Source organism: Rhinatrema bivittatum, chromosome 12, assembly GCF_901001135.1.
Source record: "Rhinatrema bivittatum chromosome 12, aRhiBiv1.1, whole genome shotgun sequence".
In the NCBI taxonomy this organism is placed as follows: Eukaryota; Metazoa; Chordata; class Amphibia; order Gymnophiona; family Rhinatrematidae; genus Rhinatrema; species Rhinatrema bivittatum.
In genome coordinates, this window is record NC_042626.1 from 25,756,708 (window position 1) to 25,782,277 (window position 25,570).

The window sequence follows — 25,570 nt, forward strand, 5'->3', positions numbered from 1 at the left end:
CATATGGGTGGTGCTGAGTGAGCGATGCCTGCATTTACAAAAATGAGATCCAAAGTGTGACCTGCCAAAGCCCTTTCTGCTTCCGCTCTTGACCTTCTCACGTTAAGTGTGTTTTACTACAATCGTCAAGTGATTTCTAGAGCATTATGTCTTATCTGTGTCTCAACTAGATTGTAAGCTCCATGGAGTAGGTACTGTCTTTTGTTTATCTATACATATGCCTAGTAGTGCTATAGAAATTGTTAGTAGCAGAAATTGTAATAGTATTGTATTTTGAAAGCAAGACATGTTAATTTAATGTGTTATATTAATATGACAACATAATACCATATTATTATTTCCAGTATGCACATTTGTTAACAGGCATATGTGAAAGCCAGACTTATTATGTTCTGAAGAACATGCAACTGCGGATGGACATCTTCATAGCAAAGCCATTGCTCATGTCCCACACATCTATAAAACCAATATTAAGCCCATGAAACACTTCTTTCATTACAAGGTACTGAGTGTAACCATGAAATTCTCCTAGTCTTTCCACACTTGTGTTTATGTCTCTTGTATTTTCTGTTTTAATGATGACTTTTGTGTGTGGGCACCTACGGAAGAGGCGTTCTATAGCTCGACGAATATTGACTGCTCTTCTGATGTAAAGGTGAAGGGGAAACTGTCTAAAGTGCTGGCCCATGGTGATGGCGATAATGGTTAGGGATGTGAATCGTTTTCCATATCGTCTTAACGATAGAAATCGTGTGGCAGGGCAAGAAAATCGTCTTAGGCACGATTTTTTAGTTAAAAAATCGTTAAAAATCGTTTTTTCCGATTAGTGCGCACTAACTCGAGTTAGTGCGCACTAACAGGAGTTAGTGCGCACTAACTGGGAATTAGTGCGCACTAACTGGGAATTAGTGCGCACTAACTGAAAATGATACAATTTGACATTTTTCAGGTCAGTTAAGGTCAGTTTAGGAATGAATATGTATTCCTATTGGCTGCCCTCTTATTTATTCATGTTACCAAGTTTCCTACTGACAGTATATGGGGGATGGGAAATGGAAACAGTTGGTAGCTTGACAAAACAAGTAATGTGATCAGTCAATGTGACTAGAACTTGTGCCCTAACCCTGATACCAGGGGTATTGTGATCTTCCTGCACACAGTGCCCTATCCCTATTAATACCAGGAGTGTTGTGATCTTCCTGCACACAGTGCCCTATCCCTAATACCAGGGGTGTTGTGATCTTCCTGCACACAGTGCCCTATTCCTGATACTGGGGGTGTTGTGATCTTCCTGCACACAGTGCCCTATTCCTGATACCGGGGGTGTTGTGATCTTCTTGCACACATCCCGATATCAGGGATAGGGCACTGCATGCAGGAAGATCACAACACTCCTGGTATTAATAGGGATAGGGCACTGCATGCAGGAAGATCACAACACTCCTGGTATTAATAGGGATAGGGCACTGCATGCAGGAAGATCACAACACCCCTGGTATCAGGGATAGGGCACTGTGTGCAGGAAGATCACAATACCCCGGAGGAGTGAGGGTCAGGCAGCTCCCCCCTGTCTGTGAAGCCAGCCTCTCACTAGTAATGCAGGGAGGGAGCTGTCTCAGACTTCAACATCCTCCCCCCCCCCCTTACCCACACACCATTCACTAGCTGGGACATGGGGGAAGTCAGGAGTGAGGGTCAGGCAGCTCCCCCCTGTCTGTGAAGCCAGCCTCTCACTAGTAATGCAGGGAGGGAGCTGTCTCAGACTTCACCATCCACCCCCCCCCCTCACCCACACACCATTCACTAGCTGGGACATGGGGGAAGTCAGGAGTGAGGGACAGGCAGCTCCCCCCTGTCTGTGAAGCCAGCCTCTCACTAGTAATGCAGGGAGGGAGCTGTCTCAGACTTCACCATCCTCCCCCCCCCACCTCACCCACACACCATTCACTAGCTGGGACATGGGGGAAGTCAGGAGTGAGGGTCAGGCAGCTCCCCCCTGTCTGTGAAGCCAGCCTCTCACTAGTAATGCAGGGAGGGAGCTGTCTCAGACTTCACCATCCTCCCCCCCCCCTCACCCACACACCATTCACTAGCTGGGACATGGGGGAAGTCAGGAGTGAGGGTCAGGCAGCTCCCCCCTGTCTGCGAAGCCAGCCTCTCACTAGTAATGCAGGGAGGGAGCTGTCTCAGACTTCACCATCCTCCCCCCCCCCCCCTCACTCACACACCATTCACTAGCTGGGACATGGGGGAAGTCAGGAGTGAGGGTCAGGCAGCTCCCCCCTGTCTGTGAAGCCAGCCTCTCACTAGTAATGCAGGGAGGGAGCTGTCTCAGACTTCACCATCCTCCCCCCCCCCCTCACCCACACACCATTCACTAGCTGGGACATGGGGGAAGTCAGGAGTGAGGGTCAGGCAGCTCCCCCCTGTCTGTGAAGCCAGCCTCTCACTAGTAATGCAGGGAGGGAGCTGTCTCAGACTTCACCATCCTCCCCCCCCCCCCTCACCCACACACCATTCACTAGCTGGGACATGGGGGAAGTCAGGAGTGAGGGTCAGGCAGCTCCCCCCTGTCTGTGAAGCCAGCCTCTCACTAGTAATGCAGGGAGGGAGCTGTCTCAGACTTCACCATCCTCCCCCCCCCCCCCCCTCACCCACACACCATTCACTAGCTGGGACATGGGGGAAGTCAGGAGTGAGGGTCAGGCAGCTCCCCCCTGTCTGTGAAGCCAGCCTCTCACTAGTAATGCAGGGAGGGAGCTGTCTCAGACTTCACCATCCTCCCCCCCCCCCTTACCCACACACCATTCACTAGCTGGGACATGGGGGAAGTCAGGAGTGAGGGTCAGGCAGCTCCCCCCTGTCTGTGAAGCCAGCCTCTCACTAGTAATGCAGGGAGGGAGCTGTCTCAGACTTCACCATCCTCCCCCCCCCCCCCCCTCACCCACACACCATTCACTAGCTGGGACATGGGGGAAGTCAGGAGTGAGGGTCAGGCAGCTCCCCCCTGTCTGTGAAGCCAGCCTCTCACTAGTAATGCAGGGAGGGAGCTGTCTCAGACTTCACCATCCTCCCCCCCCCCTCCCCCACACACCATTCACTAGCTGGGACATGGGGGAAGTCAGGAGTGAGGGTCAGGCAGCTCCCCCCTGTCTGTGAAGCCAGCCTCTCACTAGTAATGCAGGGAGGGAGCTGTCTCAGACTTCACCATCCTCCCCCCCCCCCTCACCCACACACCATTCACTAGCTGGGACATGGGGGAAGTCAGGAGTGAGGGTCAGGCAGCTCCCCCCTGTCTGTGAAGCCAGCCTCTCACTAGTAATGCAGGGAGGGAGCTGTCTCAGACTTCACCATCCTCCCCCCCCCCCTCACCCACACACCATTCACTAGCTGGGACATGGGGGAAGTCAGGAGTGAGGGTCAGGCAGCTCCCCCCTGTCTGTGAAGCCAGCCTCTCACTAGTAATGCAGGGAGGGAGCTGTCTCAGACTTCACCATCCTCCCCCCCCCCCCCCCTCACCCACACACCATTCACTAGCTGGGACATGGGGGAAGTCAGGAGTGAGGGTCAGGCAGCTCCCCCCTGTCTGTGAAGCCAGCCTCTCACTAGTAATGCAGGGAGGGAGCTGTCTCAGACTTCACCATCCTCCCCCCCCCCTCACCCACACACCATTCACTAGCTGGGACATGGGGGAAGTCAGGAGTGAGGGTCAGGCAGCTCCCCCCTGTCTGTGAAGCCAGCCTCTCACTAGTAATGCAGGGAGGGAGCTGTCTCAGACTTCACCATCCTCCCCCCCCCCTCACCCACACACCATTCACTAGCTGGGACATGGGGGAAGTCAGGAGTGAGGGTCAGGCAGCTCCCCCCTGTCTGTGAAGCCAGCCTCTCACTAGTAATGCAGGGAGGGAGCTGTCTCAGACTTCACCATCCTCCCCCCCCCCCTCACCCACACACCATTCACTAGCTGGGACATGGGGGAAGTCAGGAGTGAGGGTCAGGCAGCTCCCCCCTGTCTGTGAAGCCAGCCTCTCACTAGTAATGCAGGGAGGGAGCTGTCTCAGACTTCACCATCCTCCCCCCCCCCCCCCCCTCACCCACACACCATTCACTAGCTGGGACATGGGGGAAGTCAGGAGTGAGGGTCAGGCAGCTCCCCCCTGTCTGTGAAGCCAGCCTCTCACTAGTAATGCAGGGAGGGAGCTGTCTCAGACTTCACCATCCTCCCCCCCCCCCCTCACCCACACACCATTCACTAGCTGGGACATGGGGGAAGTCAGGAGTGAGGGTCAGGCAGCTCCCCCCTGTCTGTGAAGCCAGCCTCTCACTAGTAATGCAGGGAGGGAGCTGTCTCAGACTTCACCATCCTCCCCCCCCCCCCCTCACCCACACACCATTCACTAGCTGGGACATGGGGGAAGTCAGGAGTGAGGGTCAGGCAGCTCCCCCCTGTCTGTGAAGCCAGCCTCTCACTAGTAATGCAGGGAGGGAGCTGTCTCAGACTTCACCATCCACCCCCCCCCCCTCACCCACACACCATTCACTAGCTGGGACATGGGGGAAGTCAGGAGTGAGGGTCAGGCAGCTCCCCCCTGTCTGTGAAGCCAGCCTCTCACTAGTAATGCAGGGAGGGAGCTGTCTCAGACTTCACCATCCTCCCCCCCCCCCTCACCCACACACCATTCACTAGCTGGGACATGGGGGAAGTCAGGAGTGAGGGTCAGGCAGCTCCCCCCTGTCTGTGAAGCCAGCCTCTCACTAGTAATGCAGGGAGGGAGCTGTCTCAGACTTCACCATCCTCCCCCCCCCCCCCCTCACCCACACACCATTCACTAGCTGGGACATGGGGGAAGTCAGGAGTGAGGGTCAGGCAGCTCCCCCCTGTCTGTGAAGCCAGCCTCTCACTAGTAATGCAGGGAGGGAGCTGTCTCAGACTTCACCATCCTCCCCCCCCCCCCCCTCACCCACACACCATTCACTAGCTGGGACATGGGGGAAGTCAGGAGTGAGGGTCAGGCAGCTCCCCCCTGTCTGTGAAGCCAGCCTCTCACTAGTAATGCAGGGAGGGAGCTGTCTCAGACTTCACCATCCTCCCCCCCCCCCCTCACCCACACACCATTCACTAGCTGGGACATGGGGGAAGTCAGGAGTGAGGGTCAGGCAGCTCCCCCCTGTCTGTGAAGCCAGCCTCTCACTAGTAATGCAGGGAGGGAGCTGTCTCAGACTTCACCATCCTCCCCCCCCCCCCTCACCCACACACCATTCACTAGCTGGGACATGGGGGAAGTCAGGAGTGAAGGTCAGGCAGCTCCCCCCTGTCTGTGAAGCCAGCCTCTCACTAGTAATGCAGGGAGGGAGCTGTCTCAGACTTCACCATCCACCCCCCCCCCCCCCTCACCCACACACCATTCACTAGCTGGGACATGGGGGAAGTCAGGAGTGAGGGTCAGGCAGCTCCCCCCTGTCTGTGAAGCCAGCCTCTCACTAGTAATGCAGGGAGGGAGCTGTCTCAGACTTCACCATCCTCCCCCCCCCCCTCACCCACACACCATTCACTAGCTGGAACATGGGGGAAGTCAGGAGTGAGGGTCAGGCAGCTCCCCCCTGTCTGTGAAGCCAGCCTCTCACTAGTAATGCAGGGAGGGAGCTGTCTCAGACTTCACCATCCTCCCCCCCCCCTCACCCACACACCATTCACTAGCTGGGACATGGGGGAAGTCAGGAGTGAGGGTCAGGCAGCTCCCCCCTGTCTGTGAAGCCAGCCTCTCACTAGTAATGCAGGGAGGGAGCTGTCTCAGACTTCACCATCCTCCCCCCCCCCCCTCACCCACACACCATTCACTAGCTGGGACATGGGGGAAGTCAGGAGTGAGGGTCAGGCAGCTCCCCCCTGTCTGTGAAGCCAGCCTCTCACTAGTAATGCAGGGAGGGAGCTGTCTCAGACTTCACCATCCTCCCCCCCCCTCACCCACACACCATTCACTAGCTGGGACATGGGGGAAGTCAGGAGTGAGGGTCAGGCAGCTCCCCCCTGTCTGTGAAGCCAGCCTCTCACTAGTAATGCAGGGAGGGAGCTGTCTCAGACTTCACCATCCTCCCCCCCCCCCCCTCACCCACACACCATTCACTAGCTGGGACATGGGGGAAGTCAGGAGTGAGGGTCAGGCAGCTCCCCCCTGTCTGTGAAGCCAGCCTCTCACTAGTAATGCAGGGAGGGAGCTGTCTCAGACTTCACCATCCTCCCCCCCCCCTCACCCACACACCATTCACTAGCTGGGACATGGGGGAAGTCAGGAGTGAGGGTCAGGCAGCTCCCCCCTGTCTGTGAAGCCAGCCTCTCACTAGTAATGCAGGGAGGGAGCTGTCTCAGACTTCACCATCCTCCCCCCCCCCCCCCCCCTCACCCACACACCATTCACTAGCTGGGACATGGGGGAATTCAGGAGTGAGGGTCAGGCAGCTCCCCCCTGTCTGTGAAGCCAGCCTCTCACTAGTAATGCAGGGAGGGAGCTGTCTCAGACTTCACCATCCTCCCCCCCCCCCCTCACCCACACACCATTCACTAGCTGGGACATGGGGGAAGTCAGGATTGAGGGTCAGGCAGCTCCCCCCTGTCTGTGAAGCCAGCCTCTCACTAGTAATGCAGGGAGGGAGCTGTCTCAGACTTCACCATCCTCCCCCCCCCCCTCACCCACACACCATTCACTAGCTGGGACATGGGGGAAGTCAGGAGTGAGGGTCAGGCAGCTCCCCCCTGTCTGTGAAGCCAGCCTCTCACTAGTAATGCAGGGAGGGAGCTGTCTCAGACTTCACCATCCTCCCCCCCCCCCCTCACCCACACACCATTCACTAGCTGGGACATGGGGGAAGTCAGGAGTGAGGGTCAGGCAGCTCCCCCCTGTCTGTGAAGCCAGCCTCTCACTAGTAATGCAGGGAGGGAGCTGTCTCAGACTGGTATCAGGGTTAGGGCACTGTGTGCAGGAAGATCACAACACTCCTGGTATTAATAGGGATAGGGCACTGTAAGAGATGACTGTAGTAGATTGAATAAAGATCTGATGTTTCTGCTCTCCTCACACCAAACAAAAACAACACACAAGCAGAGAAGCCCTTCTTACAAAGCTGAGCTAGTGAGTTAAGTAGGAGGAAAAGTAAACATACTGGTGCCAGTGTGGCTACTTAAAAAATACACTTACCAACAATCAATTACATATATTTGAACTGTGTACAGTTCCAGCCAGGACCACCTTTCTAAAATGCACAGTGATTGGCAAATTCAACATGCACTAGCATTTCAGGTGCCTGCTAACAAAAATAATAAACAAACAAGTTCTAGTCACGTGAGTGCTGATCATTACATTACTTTTTTTGTCAAGCTTCCAACTGTTTCCATTTCACATCCCCCCAACCATATTGGTAACATCAATAGATAAGAGCACAGCCAGCCAATAGGAAGGAATACATACATACATATTCATTCCTAAGTGACCTTTACTGACCTGGGAAGTGTGAACACTTTGTTTCATTTTCTGTTGGTGTTCGTTAGTTTCCAGTTCCATTTCCCATCCCCCCAACCATCACCTCAGTGGTAACCTTGGTAACATCAATAGATAAGAGGGCAGCCAGCCAATAGGAACACATATTCATTCCTAACTGACCTTCAGTGACCTGGAAAGTGTTTATTTGTATCATTTTCAGTTAGTGCGCACTAAATCGAGTTAGTGCGCACTAACTCGAGTTAGTGCGCACTAACACGATTTAACGATTTTTAACGATAAATCGTTAGAATTTCTATTGTATCGTGTTCTATAACGATTTAAGACGATATAAACATTATCGGACGATAATTTTAATCGTTGAAAAACGATTCACATCCCTAATAATGGTGTCTTTGCCTCCTGCATGCTGATCGATTTGCCGACTTGTATATGCATCGTCCATGAAATAATAGAAGTTAAAACTCTCCAGTGGAAATCCGTGCCTCTTATAGTGTACATAAATGTTCTTCTCCATGTTGAGAGCCAGCAGAGTCTTCTCCCAAAAAGCATATCCTGTGTAAGGATGATTAAAATATTGCATATCTAAGGGAAAAGAACATAGATTGTCATTGGCATTGCAAAGCAAACTGCTCTAATCTTTATGCATTTGAAAAACTCTTCTGCTGTAGGCTAGAAACTAAAATGTGTGCAATATAACAATTACAACATGATTGGTTACATACACAGTGCCTTATAATTCTTCACTCTCCTACTTTTTTCACATTCTGCTGTCTAAGAAATACAGATCAAAATGCATTAAAGGAGGAGTTTGTATCACTGATCTACACAACACACATTACACTTTCATCATAAAAGAACATTTATATTCCAAAAGTAAATAAGAATAACATCCCTGCTTATAAAAGTCTTGATTGCATAAATGTTCACACTTGATACTTCTTGGAAGCCCCTTTTGCAGCAATAACAGCCATGAGTCATTTAGGATAGATGTCTACCACTTTGCATAACAGTCGTGTGTCCAGCCGATAACCAGTTTCATCAGCTTGTCAACCAGTTTGCCCACTGTTCAGCTAGGTCCTCCCACCCTCCCCGGTTCTTTAGCCTGCACTTCCCCCAGTTACCTCAGACCCCTCAAACACCTTGAGAAGCGTGTAAACTTTTATGTTATACTTCCTCCATAGCAGAATTAAAGGTTTCTGCCCAGGCCCATAAGTACTTGGATGCACATCTCCTGGCCACGCCCTGCCCATGATCCGCCCACACCATGCCCCTTTTTTGGCTGATGTGAAATATTCGCGCATCTGCACTACTGTGCACATCTGGTTGCCTTATAAAATCGGGTAGACACACGCAAGTGCTAGATGCGCGCCTATCTCCCAATTTCACTGCGTGTCCAGCTTTTAAAATTCACTTTTAATTGAGAGTTCTTGGACCTATTTCATCCTAAACTCATCTGAGTCTAGGTTGCTAAATTTGCCATCAAAACTGACACCTTGGTTGTCCATCTCTTAGAGACCATCAGGCAACCTTGGAAATGAATCTATTTCCTTACAGATACTTCCACCAAGAGTGGGGTGGAAGCTCTTAGGCAGTGCGGTGCTTTGGTTAAGCCTCTAGTGTTCACTCTGATGCTACTGTGTGACACTAGGATGGGCCATGTGCTAGGAGCTCTGCCACAGGCACCAAAGGAGAATGTAGATCCAGAGCAAATGCCCGCCCCCTCAATAAAAGAAAACGGGAAAAACATACTCTTTGAAACCTCTGTGAAGTACATTATGAACTGTCGCAGTGTTGAGTCTCCAATGAGGTACAGCTTTTTCCCCTGTAAGCAGCTGTTAATCTCGTCGCTGGTTTTGTACGGTAACATGTTGCAGAAAACAGGATGCCACTCATTTTTCAGGAAGTAGCCACTGGGGAATGGGGAGTCCATTCCTGTCTTGCATTTCTCTTTTTTGATATCTTCGCTCTCTGGAAAATTAGGAAAATAACCCTACCAGTTATATTTGTAAAAATAAAAATGTACCAACCAGATCTTACAGTGTTTGTTTCTTATCCTGACCAAGTAGGTGGGGCAAGAAATATCCTTCTGCCGCAAGACAACATTTGGAAACTGCTTGAAATAAAACCTGGTGGTTGTGGGGTGGGAGAGGGAAGAGTGTGTGATCTTGATCTTTCACCTAAATGCACTGAAATTGGGGAGTCTTTATGAGTGCACCATGAGGAGCGAGAAGGGAACAATTCATTTTAATGTCACTGACAACAAATCTCTCAAAAAAATTAAGACTAAAAGTTAGATTGATGTTTCCAGCAGAAAGCACACAAGATAATTTGGCTCCCCGTTTTAAAATAGTGCATCTCTTGTACAAAGCTTTAACTGTCTGCAGCTTCTGTAAAGGAACAAAAAAAATCCACAGATTGCACAAATGAAAACATCTACAAAGAGCTTTGGGGACCTTTTGCTTCAAAAGTGCAAAATGTAAGACTTGTAAAATAACCCCCATGGTGCGTTTTTGCAGAAGGGTTATATTTTAACAGATCACCTTTCCAATATTTTTGCTGAAAGCAGTTTCCAGTATTTTTTCAGGTAAAGCTAAGTCCTTGCTCCAAAGAGCTTACAATCTAAGGGGGTCATTTATCAAAATGCATTAGGGCATCATTTTGGGTGTTAGAGCCTTAACGCCCGCGATAATGCTGTAACACATGCGATAAATGCCGCTTCGTGAAATGCATATGCAAATTTGAAATTTTATACAAGTGGAAGGAGTTTGGGTGGAGTAAATGGAAATGAGTGCTGCTTAACTTTGCGTGCAATAATGTAACGCATATTATCGCGAGATTTAAAATCGGAAATAACTACACTTTTTTTCTGGCCGTGCATGAGGATTTATCTCATGCATATTCATTGTAGATATTCTCAAATCCCTATTGGCTGGATGTCCACCAGGAAATGTTTGTGAACCAGTGCCCTAGAGTATACAAGAGCACGTTTATAAAATAGGTAGAGAAATTATGCCTTTGCTTGCTTTGGAAATATTTATGTGTACTGAAACCTGATAGGTGAATTTTAAAGGACCTACAGGCAGCTAAGCCGAGAGATATGCGCACAAGTCTGGCTTGTGTGTACTAGGCGTAATTAAAAAAGCATGCGAGTATGCGCATATCTCCTGGTATGCATACAAGAATTTTTTTTTACAAGAAAGGGGCGGGGAATGGGCAGAGTCTGGGCGGGGCCTGAACATTCCAGGTCTGTAACCTGAAGTATGTTTGTAAGTATTTCCACGCACAAGCGAGCAACAGGGAGCCTACTGCATAACTTTACTTCTGCTTTGAATGGCTAGAAAGTTTTAAGATTAAAAAATCAGGGCTAGTTAGTGAGGTTGAAGAATTGAGGCTAATAGGGTAAAAGGGAGGAAGGTTAATTAAGGTGGTTAGGAAGTCGGGAGCCTTTACCTGAGTGAACTGGGAATGGCCTGGGGAAACTGGTAATTGCATCAGCATGCATCTCTAATAAAATCCCCCCACTTACATGGCAGAGCTGGCATTTGCACACACAAGTGTGCATCCATACAAAATTATGCACATGTATGAGCGTACAGCCGATTTTATATCATATGTGCATAAACACGCGTATGTTATAAAATGGCTGCATCCATTCACGTGAGCTGCCATACACATGTACACGTAGTATACCCATGCGGCTGTTTAAAAGATACTGTCTATGGGCTGGATTTTAAAAAGGTTACGCGCGCCGGGCCTATTTTAAAAAGGCCCGGTGACGTGCGCAAAGCCCCGGGATGCGTGTAAGTCCCTGGGCTTTACTAAAGGGGTGGTCCGGGGGCGGGGCCAGAGGCTTCCGACACAGCGGCCATTGCCGCTGTGTTGAAGGATTGCATGTCGGCAGGGTGCCGGCAGGCGCAAAAGGTAAAATACAAATTTTTTTGGGGGTGGTTAGAGTAGGGCTAGGGGGAGGAAAGGTGAGGGGAAGGGGTGGAAAGGTCAGGTTAGGGGGAGGGACGGGGGAAGGCAGTGCGGCTCGGCACGCACAAGGTGCACAATTGTGCACCCCCTTGCATCCGCCGACCCCTGATTTTATAACCTGCACATGCAAGTTATAAAATTGGGTGTACATGTGCGCACGCTGGGTAGAGTGCGCACACCTTTTTAAAATCTACCCCTATGTGTGTACATTTGGAGAAAACAATGTGGTATTTTATAAACTGTGCAGCTCCTGTCACACAGCTTATAAAATGATGTCATAAATCTCTGCTCATTAACTTAGGAATGCAACTGCTGTGCTGCAGATAGGTTTGAAAGTTACGCTCTCTGTATTCCAACCAAGGACTACTTTTGGGGGTTCAGGAGGTGGGGACAGGGGTTCGGCCAACACCTTTTTTAAAGAAGGAAATTGAGGAGAGATTGGAACCTGCTCTGCATGTTGTTATTATTATTTATTTATTTTTATCTGTCTATCTTTAGGACTGCTATCTTTCCAACCAGAATTAGTTAGATAACTAGCTATGTAAATTTAAACCATGCCTCTACTCTCACTCTTTTTTTATCAGCTAAGATTTAGCAGGAAATGGCTTACCCATAACTGGGTTGTTTTCCAGATATGGCTGTGTATTGTTTCTATACTGCATGTATTCTCCATTGTGAACTCCTCTTAATAAAAAGGAATTTTTGATAAAACTTAGCTGTTCAGCAGAGAAGGATATTTAAAAAAAGCAGGGTTTGTCCTGAACCTCTCTGAGTTTGTGCTAGTTTGTGTTTTGACAAAGATGCTTGGGGCAGATATAGAGGAGAGCGGTTTCAAGGGGAGAGAGATGACCTACTATCAAGCAGAATCTGCAAGGGGGAAATGGATGGGTTAACTGGTGTTGTATTGTATATGTGGAGCAAACAGCTATCCAGCAGTGCAATAGTGTGCAATAGGTAGAAAGTTCATAGTATTGGACAATGAGAAATCTTGTGGAAGAATTACCTCAGAGCACCAGACACCAAAAGGTACAGAGAAAGTGAAGGAAAAAACACTCACTGTTACAACTGCCAACATCAATGTACTCAAAAGATTTGGAGATTTCCACAGCAATGTTGGACCTTTGGATCAGTAAAACAAAAAAAATGCAAAACAGTAAATCTGAGAGGCAGCACAAGTAAACAAAAAACAAAACAAAGCAAAGAAAAATAACCAAACCAGTACATGTAATAAGTACGGGTGCTCTGATTACTCTCTATATCATTCTAGGGAAAGAAAGATTACGTAAAAGCTGTAAGGCTATACCTTTTTATTAGTATAACAGCTTTTGGGACTTAGAACAGAATGACCAAAAAATAATAATATTATCAGAAAATATAAATAGGTGGGCCCAGGCGGGATCGCCGAGCCCACAACAATAACGGACGCGCCACCCTATGTCGGGCGGCGGTCCGAAGGAGCTGGTGGGCGGGACGAGGGGAGAAAGAATAGGGCGTCATCATCGGGCGCCCACGGCGCCAGATGATGACGCAACGGCCCCCTTAAAAGGTGATCGCGGAACGGCGATCACCCCTTTTCAGACGAGAGCCGGGAGCCAGGCGAAAGCCCCTTTTTCAGACGAGAGCCGGGAGCCAGGCGAAAGGCGAGCTGAGAGCAGCAAACAGCGTGCAGCAGGCGGTAGCGACACAACAGAAGGCATTCGTAGACAAAGAATGCCACCCCGCAAAAATACAGGTCGGCCATCGAGGTCTAAGAACGTAGAGCAGCCTCAAAGAGTGACGAGATCCAAGGCGGCAAATAAGGGTGAAAACGCAGGAAGAGCAAAGACCCCCCAGCCACCAAGGACACAAAAGACCCGGGGCAGGAAGAGAACAAGAGCCGAGCGCGGAAGGAGCGGAAGAATTGACGGCAGAGATCCAATCATCGAGACACCCCCAACGGGCGAACCAGATATAGAAGTTAATACCGAAGAAGTAGCGGTAGAGGCAGCGGAGAAAGAATACGTAAACGACAGGGAGCAGGACGCGGCAAGACAGCCAGACATCACTCAACCACGTCATGGAAACCGATCTCCGAACTACGACGGTAGGACAGATGAACACTGGCAGAGTACCCGCTCCCCGAACTACGACAGATGGACTGGTGAAGAATGGCAGAATACCTCGCCACGGTTTAACTATTACCGGGAACGCGAGTCCCACAACCAATGCGCGTACAGCGATCAGGATGGTTATCCCCAGACGTTTCGCGGCAGCGCAAGAGAGATCCATGGAGGAGCGTCAAATTGGAACAAAGGACGAGGTTGGCGAACTGAGACAAATCAAATGACCTACTCAAGTAGGAACCACATCACGAGACCTCACTACCAACACATTCCAGGAAACACCTACGAACAACAAGGTCATCCCGACGAGTGGGATCTGGCACAAACCCCCCGACGTGCACAACAACATCAGGACTCAGAGTGGGGCCCAAGCGCATCGTGGCAGTACACACGCCCTACTTCCCACGACATGCGATCAGGACCAAATACGTACAACACGGCACTGGAAGAGTTCGACAGGATACAGAGGACTGCGACTCTCGCCAGAAGTGGAGGTACAACATCGCAAGGTGAACAAGGAGGATTGCATGGCAGCAAACGCGACCAGGATGAACAACCATCCACAAGTCGAGCAAGGCAAGGCGGAGAGGGTGAGTGTTTGAGTAAAGACGGGGATATGGGGCTCAATGCTCCGCCGGACGGGGCAGAGTGTACAGGGTCACGGAATAGCTCCAGTTCGGGGAAAAAGAGCCATAAAGTAAAGCGCAAGCGCAGGGACAGCACCAGCTCAAGCAACTCCTCCAGCTCTTCTAGCTCTCTTAGTTCATCATCCTCCGAATCTAGCAACGACCAACAGGAACATAAGAAAGGAGGCAACAAAGACTCAAGAGGTCCTCCCGCACTAACGACGTTATCTGAGCTATGGGAGGACGTGCCCAGGCGATTAAGAAAGAAGATACAGAAGAAGAAATACATCGATATATTTAGCATACTGTTAGGGAGAAGGAAAGCCGAGGGGCGCAAAAAATCGAAGACAACACACAACAAAGAAAAGGAGAGGAGAATACCGAAGACCATAGTTAACAGGATCACGTCATTCCATTACATGGCCAGCGTAGTCGGTAGGAAGGATCCTTCACAATATGGACCGATGCTGGCGTACGCAGTCAATATCACCAGAGCCTATCAGCAGCATGGCGGATGGTCATGGCTGAATTACGATGAACAGTTTCGGGATAAGATGGAGGAGAACAGATATATGACCTGGGGAACTCAAGACGTCAGCCTTTGGATACAACATATGACATGCAAGACCACGGAGCAAGGAGCGAGACCCAGGGGCTCAAGAAGAACTTCCCCGTACAGATTCGCAGCAAAGCCGTTACACGCCCACGATAACACATGTTGGAAGTACAACAAAGCCGTATGTACATTTCAGGACTGCAAGTTCAAGCATGTGTGCACAATCTGCGGCGCTCCACACCCCATGATAAAGTGCAACAAGAAAGCTTCGCCGGGGAGTAAGGTCAATTCATAAGAGGATACAATGCGAGAAGGCACCTTCACCCTTACGACCGATACAATACGAGAAGGCACCTTCACCCATACAACTGGAAGCATTGAAACCTTGGCTCCAGTTATATCCAAACAAGGACAAGGCAAATAAAATATGGCAAGGATTCAAAGAAGGATTCGTGATCCCATTCCAGGGACAATTACAAGGAGAAAACACCAACAACTCTCCTTCGGCAATGAAACACAGGGACATCGTACTAGAGAAGCTTCAAATGGAATTAGCATTAGGAAGAATCGCAGGTCCATTCAAGCGGCAACCATTCCACCACATGTTCCTATCGCCTTTAGCCGTTATCCCGAAGAAGGAAAAAGGAAAGTACCGACTCATCTTAAACTTATCATCCCCGCCGGGAAGGTCAGTAAACGACCACCTTGCGCAAGAGGACTGTTCGGTACAATACACATCCTTCGATTCAGCACTGGCCCTGCTGCGGACGTGTGGAAAAGGAGCCATGATGGCGAAGGCGGACATAGAGTCCGCCTTCAGGCTGCTCCCAGTGCACCCTGATAGCTTCCCACTACTTGGTTTCACTTTCAATAATCAATTTTACTTTGACAAATGTATGCCCATGGGGTGCTCCATATCATGCGCATACTTTGAGCTTTTCAGCACCTTCCTACACTGGGTCGTAGCAAAGAAAACGGATTCAAGCAATATCATACATTACCTTGACGACTTTCTATTCGTCGGTCCGCAAGACTCCAAAGCTTGTGGAAGACTGCTAGCACAGTTTCAGTTCATCGCCGCCGAATTAGGCGTTCCATTAGCACACAACAAGACGGAAGGCCCAGCAACTACCATATCATTCCTAGGAATAGAATTAGACTCCACAAGAATGATAGCGAGGCTACCCGTAGAAAAGGTAGTAAAGCTGCGCGACATGATACGGCAATCGGGATCCGCAAAGAAGATAACACTACGAGAGGCGCAAGCCATATTGGGAACCCTGAACTTCGCATGCCGGGTGATCCCCATGGGAAGAGCGTTTATGAGAAGACTAGCGGCAGCAACCATAGGGATAAAGAAGCCGCATCATTTCCTCAGGGTTTCAAAAGAAATTAGAGACGACTTCAGAGTTTGGAGCTCTTTTCTCGATAGCTACAACGGGGTGTCAGTCGTTCAGGACGCTCCTTTATCCAATCGGGACCTGGACATTCAAACAGATGCATCGGGCAGTTGGGGATTCGGTGCCCTATGTCAAGGGGAATGGTGCGCGGAACCTTGGCCGGAAGATTGGAAAGAGAGGGGCATAACAAAAAACATCACATTCTTAGAACTTTTCCCAATATGGGTAACGCTGGTGCTGTGGAGCGAAAAGCTAAGCAACCGCCACATCATCTTCTGGTGTGACAACCAGGCGGTAGTGCACGTCTTGAACACGCAATCCGCAAAATGCGCAATAGTGGTGAACCTACTGAGGGAAATAGTCTTGCAGGCACTAAAATGCAACATAACCGTAAGAGCTAGACACGTGCCGGGGGCGTTAAACGGCGCCGCCGACGCTTTATCCCGGGCTAAATGGAATTTATTTCATAAGCAGGTCCCTACAGCAGACGAATCACCAACAGCAATGCCGGAACAGTTATGGCAAATTGGTCGGATACAACAAAAGACCTGCTACGAAGATCAGTAGCATCAACAACATGGACCTCGTACTGCAAGAGCTACGAAGTAGTATCCAGTTTCCTTCAGAAAAACGGATGGAGACAGGGACCGGCAAAAAACGAGCTTCTCATTAAATTCATCGCCTACGAAAAAGACAACGGTGTATCCAGGAACACAGTCATCAAGCACCTCGCCGGAACAGCATTCTTTTTCAAAGCATTCGGTTGGGGTGACCCCACGAAATCATTCCTGATAAAAAAAAATGTTGTCAGGTTGGGCAAGGAAGATCGGCCCAAACAAAGACAGAAGGCACCCCATTACACACAACATGCTGAAAGCGCTATGGGTAGCACTAGCGGACATCTGCTCATCTAAGTACGAGATCAAGTTATTTAGGCTTGCCTTCACCTTGGCATTCTTCGGTGCGCTCAGAATAAGCGAATTAGTAGCCCGCAACAAGAAAGACGAGGGAGGGAGCGGGCTATTGCGGAAGAACGTACAGTGCTCATCGGAAACCCTCAGCATTACTATAAACAGATCAAAGACCGATCAGCAAGGAAAAGGCGCTATACTACATCTCAATAGAATAGCAGGTTGTAGGACATGCCCAATCTTTAATTCACAAGAATATCTAGCCGCCCGCCCAGATGGAGGAAAGCATCTACTGATACATCACGACGGATCACCACTGACAAGATTCCAGCTGGTAGCAGTACTAAAATCAGCGGCTAACAAACTGGAGTGGGATATCAGGAAGTTTAGCTCCCATTCGTTCCGAATCGGCGCGGCAACAAGTGCGGCGATGGCAGGTTTAGACAAAGAGACAATTAAAAGGATCGGAAGATGGAGGTTGAACGCCGTCGATACTTACGTACGACTGGACAAGGTTATATCCCACTGAACTAATCAACCTCTTGATTCTATTTTACAGAACAGCGGGTACAGCGGTCAGCCTGGATCATTGGCCACTCATATGTGAGATGGGCGGCCAAGAGAGCGAGCGGAAGACCGTACGGGCGACATCTCGGTTTAGCATCACACGGGTGGAACATCATCTGGTTAGGAAAGTCGGGCATGCATTGGAAGCAACTATTGCCCTGGTTACGGCGCCTAAAGGAAGAAAAGGCGGCTCCAGACGTGATAATCATGCACCTGGGGGGCAATGACCTGAATTCAACGACATGCAAAACTTTGATACAAATGGTACAGAGAGACCTGGTCTCAATATCGGAATTATTCCCGAACACCGCATTGGTCTGGTCAGAAATCATTCAGAGGCCAAAATGGAGGGACTCTAAATTATGGAACAGAGGCCGAAAGAAGGTTAACAAGCAGATGGAAACGTGGACGCACAAAAAAGGGTGGCATCAGATTAGGCACCAATGGGCAGAAGATGGGTGCCAGGGTTTGTACAGAAAAGACGGGATACACTTATCTGACATAGGATATGACATATTTAACAATATGTTACAGGAGGCCATAGAAGCCTACAAGAGGCCATAGAAGCAGAGGGCGTACAGTTAGAAAAGGCCGCAGCTAAGTAATTAAAATGGGGAACGCGAGGCAAGGTTACACCTACCTCACGTTATGGCGGTTACCCGGGCCGGTTGGCTATATGGTAAGGGATGCCGGAGGCATCATTGGACGGCGTGATAGTCGTCAGCGCCAGGGAGGCGCGGATAAGGCGGTGGGGCCGCAAAGACCACATGGCGGGACCACCAGCGGACCTGGCTAAAAGACGCCCGGCTAGGTACGGCGGGCAGTTAGAGGAAGAACATCGGCTCGGGTATACCAGGAAATTTTATTCAAATGTATTAAGGAATAAAGCTGCGGCCTTTTGTTTACACCAAATAACAGTTGTAGCGTGTTTACTTAGATCACGGGTGTGTTAATGGGGAGTACAAGATGGGAAACGGGGTTGGCGACAAAGGAACGCCAATACAGATTGAACAAGTGGTGGCTGCTAACGTTATTGAATCATAAAAAGCATTCCAATGATAGTGTGAAGGGGTAGGGTTTGATGGGTGATCAGAAGGTCACAGACAGTAGAATCCGATGGCTTATGCGCTCATTGAAATTCTTTTTATGATTCCCTTATATTTTCTGGTAAAATGCCATCTTTTGCTCTTCTGCTCTGACCTGAGGACGGGAATGATAGCTTCCAAAAGCTAGACAGGATCAAGGAAATTTTCAAAGGCCCGGGCATGCAAATACCAGCAGTTATGCGCGTGGCCGGGCCCTGCACGCAGCACGCGCATTTTCTAAAGGGTCCGGCCAAGCGTGTAGCCACACATATGCACACAAGTGCCGGGCATCTCAGAAGGGGCAGGCTGTGAGCGAGGTCTGGGCAGGGAGGGGCAGACCGGGGGTGCCGGAACAGCGCCATTTAATGCTGTCCTGGGGAAGAGTGTGCTGGCAGCTGGCCAGTGTGCAAAATCTACTGCTACTCCAGAGGTGCAGCAGTAGTAAAAAAAATTTTAAATATGTAAGAGTTAGGTAGGGGGTAGAGGGTCGGGGAAGAGAGGGGAAGAGGTTGGAAGGGTAGGGTTAGGCATAAGAAAGTTCCCTCACAGTCTGTTCCTTAACTGGAGCGGACTGGGATGGAACTGGGGGAGACCCAATTGCGTCACCGCGCATGGGCTTTTAAAATTCCCCTCCTGCGCACAGAGGAGGCCATCCTCCCGCACCGGCGCGCGCAGATGTTAAAATCAACCCCGAAATGTATTAAGGTAGTCTAGTCTGGGCAGACTAGATGGGCCTTTTTAGTCTTTATCGTCCATCATTTATTTACTATGTTACTATAATAAAAACATTATCACCCTATATGCATATATTTTATTTGTTAACCTTTATTTACATGCATTCAAGTGGGCTATTAACATGGCAGCCACACTACTAAGTCTTGCTACACGTCAAACAAAAATATTTATTTAAACTTGATATCCTGTAATTCCTTTGCACATCATAGTGGGTTACAGTACTATCATACTAAATACATAACACAAGCATGTATGTACAATATACCATCATAAAAACCCTATCCCACCCAACCTCAATAAAAATATCCATCCCAAATCTAAAATTCCTTCTCATTATGATAAACAGACATAGGAAGCGAGAGAGCTCCAAATAGAATTGCACCTTCCTTGGGTATGCTGCCCGTCTCACTTAAATACTTTACTATAGAGTTAGCGGGTTTGAGGCATTTCTTAATCTGCTTCTATGTGCGTTAATGTGTGGTGATGTTATATGGTAGCAGCACTCCCAAATGAGTAGAGATTGTAGCAAGGTTGGTTGGGGCTTTTTTCTTCATTTTCCCTCCTCCTGTCTATACATAAACTAGAATCTAGGGATCATTGTGACTACAGTTGAAAGTTTTCTGGAAATCTACCTTGAGAGGACTGCTGTATTATGAATAATGAGAGTGATATTCAGCAGGCTGGTGGTGAGTGGGAAAGTTACCTGGGCAACTTGACCCAGCTATTCAGTGGAACATAACCAGGTAAGGTAAGTATTCTGCAGATGTTACCTGGGGAACATCAGGACAACTATTTTTCTGTCCAGACTTACCTGGCTACATTGTTCTGGGTAGCGCTGCTCATCAGCTAAAGTTTAGCTTCAAAAATCACCCAGCACCATCTTTTTTAATTCAGCTAAATTTTGTCTGGGAAATGAGTTGCCCAGATAAAATTTAGATGGGGAACAAGAGGAATTATTTAACTTTTGAGTTTTGTCCCGATTACTTGAAAAGTTACCCTTTGACTAGCACCTAGCTTGCTCTGAATATTCAGCAGGATTTATGTGCATATGTTTGTTAACTTCAGCACAGATATTTTTCTGAAGACACTTATGCAAATACCTCTATCTGGCAAGCACATAAAGTTAAGCCATGCCCTGTAAATGCCTCCAGCCCTGACTTTCTTTTTATATAGGTAATTCTTTTGCACACAGGTAATGTATTCAAAATTTACCTGCTGAGCATGAGGTAAATTTCAGCACTGAAGTTTTGTGCAGCTAACTCCCAAAGTTACATGAACACTCCTTTCCAATATTGACCTGAGTATTTATAGGAGTAGATTTTCAATAAGATACATAGTGGCTAGATACTAATATTAGCTAATTTTCAGCCATATCCTAGCCAGCTAGGGTATGTCTGGAAATTCATCTTACTTTAACTCAGTTGGCTAAATTAATACTGAGCAGTTTATTGAAAATTTGGCAAGCTCAGCTCTCTCTCCTCCCCTGCCAAGATGTGCCAATCACCCTCCTGTCAGACATAAACAAATTATAATCCCCCATCTTCTCCCAACTGGCAATCTCTCCTCAATTTCTTTCACAAAACCCCTGGCATCCTCCACGTCCTCCTGGCAGTCTGATCTCCTTTACAAAACCTTCACTGGACTTGCAATCTCTCTCCATACCTTTCTTCTTGGATCACTGCTGGTGTGGGGGAAAGAGATTCATGGATCATAGGGAGATTTCACTGAAGGTCAGGCCATGGGGTGGCTTGATGTGAGATTGCAGGCTCTGCTTTGGTTTTATGATGATTGGGCTTTCAGGGAGGGATGGGGATGATGGCATGGGGGGTGCCTTAAAGGAGATTTATCAGCCAGGAAGAGAGGGAGCATGCTGATTCAGGGTGACTTAAAGGACTACTGGGAAGGTGTTAGCAGAGCTGTCACTTGAGGGAAATCAGATATGTTATTTTATACATGTTGAGAGTATGCACATTTTTCCATTTGTATATACATTTTACTGAGGAAAAAAGGGTGTGCTAAGGGAATTCTCAACTGGGGATCAGAAGTACATGAGGTAGTTGCTGGGTTTTTTTTAAGACATATAGGCATATATATATTACCAAACCTATTCGTATATTTTTACACCTGCTAATTGAGTGGTGAAAATGAAATCAGATTTGTCTGTTGTTTTCGGTTTTTGGGTGGGAGTCTGGGTGAACTGGTGCAGGTTCAGGGTAAAGAGCTACAGGGTCTAGGTGAACTGGAGATGGACTGGGTGAACTGGTGATTTCTAATATGCAAGCATTTTGAAAACTGTATACGTGCATGCGTTATAATACCCTCCTGCATGCATAGATGGGTTTACAATGCATATGCTATATTTTTTATATTTCTAAAATATATGTGTGTATGTATGTATGTATGCCGTTGACAGTTAATTTACTCCTACGTAATTCTTGAATATGAATATTTTATGGTTAATATATTTAATGAAGGTAGCATATTACCTTTGAAACCCGTTATTTTTGTAAAGCCTGTCGCTGTTAAATGTTCTAATATTTATACTGTTAAATGTAAAGCCTGTTGCTAATTTACTGTTTCACTGTACACCGAGGTGATGTATAACTATACGTACCACGGTATAAAAGAATCTATAAATAAATAAATAAATAAATAAAATATGTTTATAAAATCAGTAGAGAAAGTATGCATCTTCTTGCACTGGAAATATTCATGCACACTGAAACCTATGAGTCTGATTTTCAAAAGAATTTACATACCTAAAACTGTATTTTACACATGTAAATGTACTGGATCCAGATAAGGACTGGATGATTGCTTTGTAAGCGTAAGGGGATACAGTTTCTTAATTGTAGCATACAAAATTTCCAGATGTGGATAAAATTATGTAGAAGAGATGGAACAATTTCCATTATTAAGATAGGTACCATAACTTTAAAATGAGTGTATGTGTGTGCCCATCTATGCAATTATGCACGCATGAACACACCTACTAGGAATTTTAAATCACAGACACAAGTGCGTATGTATGATTTAAAATAGACCTAAGGCCCGATTTTAAAAGGGTCACGTGCTTAAAAACGTGGGGGTTATGTGTGTGGCCAGGCTTTGCGCACACTGCGTGCATTTTCGGAAGAGCCCAGCCACGCATATAAAACCCCATTACGCGCTGAAGTGCTGGGTATCTCCAAAGGGGCAGACTGGTGGGCATGGTCTAGGTGGGGAGGGGCGGGGCAGGGGGTGGACCAGAACATCGCCATTAGCCGCTGTGTTGAGAAAGCGTGTGCCGGCAGCCACGCAGAATCTACTGCTGCTCCAAAGGAGCAGCAAGGTAAAAAAAATTTTTAAAAACTGAGATAGGTAAGGATTACAGGTTGGGGAGGAGAAGGGAAAGGGTAGGATGGTTAGATAGGGGTATAGGGAAGTTCCCTCTCAGTCCACTCCTTAATCGACCCCCTAGCACATGTATGTATCTTCCTAATTTTAAGTGGTTACAATAGCAAATATTATCTTCTTTAGGGATTTGTTGGCTTTAACGCTCACAGCTATGCTAATTTTACAACATGCACACAAGCAGGAAATAGCTAATCTGACCAATTAGTTCACCAGTCTGCCCAGTCTATCTGTTGGTCATCAAGACCATCCTCGTTCTTCCGCCCGCACTCCCCCAGCTTACCCAGACCCCTTACCCAAGCATTTTGGGCCTGAAACAGGTTTTCTGCTGATTTACACTTCATCACGAGCAGGAGTAAATAAGTGTAAGTAACAGCCCAACATGCACTGTGGATGTTGGATTTAAAATCCGCATTTATGCGTGTAAATGTTGGCCCTGCCCCAGGACACCCCTGAGATACCCTAACTCCGTTCGCTGGGTTCCTCACACACACACACAAGCAATTGGACTGTTTTAAAATATGAGTTGCACGTGCCCGGCCCAGATACTCATGTATATGTACCTTTTAACATGAGCAGCTCTTTTAAAATGTTTGCAAATTAGAGGTTTCTTTTAGCTTAGTTGGAAATGTGTAGTGAAGTATATTTTTTATGACTGCCTTTTTTAGTGCCAAGGAAGACTTAGTACCTACAGCAGCTTCTTCTCTGATCTCACTGTTATCCAATATTTCCTAAAGAGTTGTTTACAGCGATTCCTATATTATTGCTTGGATTTTTTTGCATTGTGTTTTGTTCCCCCTCACTTTCTGCACTGATGCATTGAGTATTAACGGGAGGATTTTAAAAGCCCTGCTCGCGTAAATCCGCCCGGAATTATGCGAGCAGGGCCTTGTGCGCCGGCGCACCTATTTTCCATAGGCCGCCGGCGCACGCAGAACCCCGGACACGCGTAGGTCCCGGGGTTTTTGGAAGGGGGCGTTCGGGGGCATGTCGGGGCGGGGCCGAACGACGCGGCGTTTTGGGGCGGGGTGTGGCATTTTGGGGCGGGACCGGGGCGTGGCACCGGCCGGGGCGTTCCGGGGGTGTGGCCGCGCCCTCCGGAACCGCCCCCGTGTCGGGTCTCGGCGCGCCAGCAGCCCGCTGGCGCGTGTGGATTTACGTCTCCCTCCGGGAAGCGTAAATCCGTAGATAAAGGTAAGGGAGCGGGGTTAGATAGGGCCGAGGGGGTGGGTTAGGTAGGGGAAGGGAGGGGAAGGTGAGGGGAGGGCGAAAGAAAGTTCCCTCCGAGGCCGCTCCGATTTCGGAGCGGCCTCGGAGGGAACGGAGACAGGCTGCGCGGCTCGGCGCGCACCAGCTGCCCAAAATCGGCAGCCTTGCGCACGCCGATCCAGGATTTTAGAAGATACGAGCGGCTATGTGCGTATCTTATAAAATCCAGCGTACTTTTGTTTGCGCCTGCTGCGCAAACAAAAGTACGCGAACGTGCTTTTTTAAAACATCTACCCCATACAATGTTATACTACTTTTCAGCAGGTAAATCTTTGCATTCGCATGTTAGCACTGGCTCCGTGCACTCTTGCAAATGTTCAAAGTGGATTTATGTGCATAAATCTGCTCTGAAAATTCAAGTTAAAGTGCTTCAAAACTTTAGCTTACATGGTCTGTTTGAAAATTATCCTCTCCAATGCTAAATATTTAGAGAGATCAATGATCGGAAGTGTGTAATTTAAAGTTTCTTTTTTTTAACAAAGAAATTTTAGAAATGAAAATTATGATAAAAAGAAAAGAGTACCTGAACTCTAGAAGCTATATATGCAGTCCTGACACAGCTCATGGATCTATGCAACCTTGAATATATGATTTTATTACCCCATGGCTCCATGTGCTTATTTAACAAACAGGATGAAAGTATTCCTTTTATATCTTCTATTTTCCCTTGTGCAATCTCCGAGTATATTGCTCTGAAGTTATATGATTACAAATCACTCTGGAACCTTGACTGGAGAACCTTAGACTTTCAAATGCTTACCTAACAAAGAGCTGCTTTTCCAAGATTGTAAGATACATGGGATTGTGGTCCACACCTCTCATGTAGGTTAAAGATTCACAAGGTAGATTTGGAGGTTTCAGGCAGTGTATGGATTCTTCATCCCTCTCATCCAAATATTTGCACAGTTCGTCACGTTCATCTAACCGAAAACCACATTTAGTGATGGCTTCCTGGGATCCATTCATAAACATGCCCTGGAAACTTATAACCCCATCACTTGAATGCCTTGATCGCCATAGGGCTGAAATTCCTTCACTGGGATGGTATATCATTAAGGAAAATTTAACTCTGCCCTGCCAAAATAAAGTAAAATGCAGAAGATAGGTTCCATTGTTCAGGTCTTCAATCCTCCCAGAAGCTGCTGCCTGAAGATCTGGTGAATAGATTCTTGGCCTTAAGAAGTCTCCTCCATATTTCTTTCTGTTACCCAAGTAATCATACATATCGATTTGGACAGATAAGAGATCCCCGATGCAGTACTTGTCTTTGGGGTTCAATAAGGTGGCTCTGCTGTTTTTGGCACTTGTCGTGTTGTCCATGTGGGTGAAAGTGACTTTGGGGACCATCTTGTCTATTCTGTTAAAGATTTCATTCACTTCCTGTTGAAGGGCACTTGGGATGGAATTAACTCGAGTCCTGAGCATCTCTGGATACTTTAATTGTTGTGTATA

The 25,570-nt window shown here is 48.0% G+C and overlaps 1 protein-coding gene across 1 annotated transcript; it reads right to left on the minus strand.

Moving 5' to 3' along the window:
* Positions 1–300: 300 nt before the first annotated feature.
* LOC115074111 (NXPE family member 2-like) lies at positions 301–25,570 on the minus strand. Its single transcript, XM_029573268.1, has 5 exons — positions 24,879–25,570; positions 12,532–12,593; positions 9,246–9,464; positions 7,883–8,078; positions 301–704 (listed from the first exon to the last, which is right to left on the minus strand). The coding sequence occupies exons 1-5, from the start codon at positions 25,541–25,543 to the stop codon at positions 386–388; spliced, it is 1,461 nt and encodes a 486-aa protein (XP_029429128.1). The 5' UTR covers positions 25,544–25,570; the 3' UTR covers positions 301–385.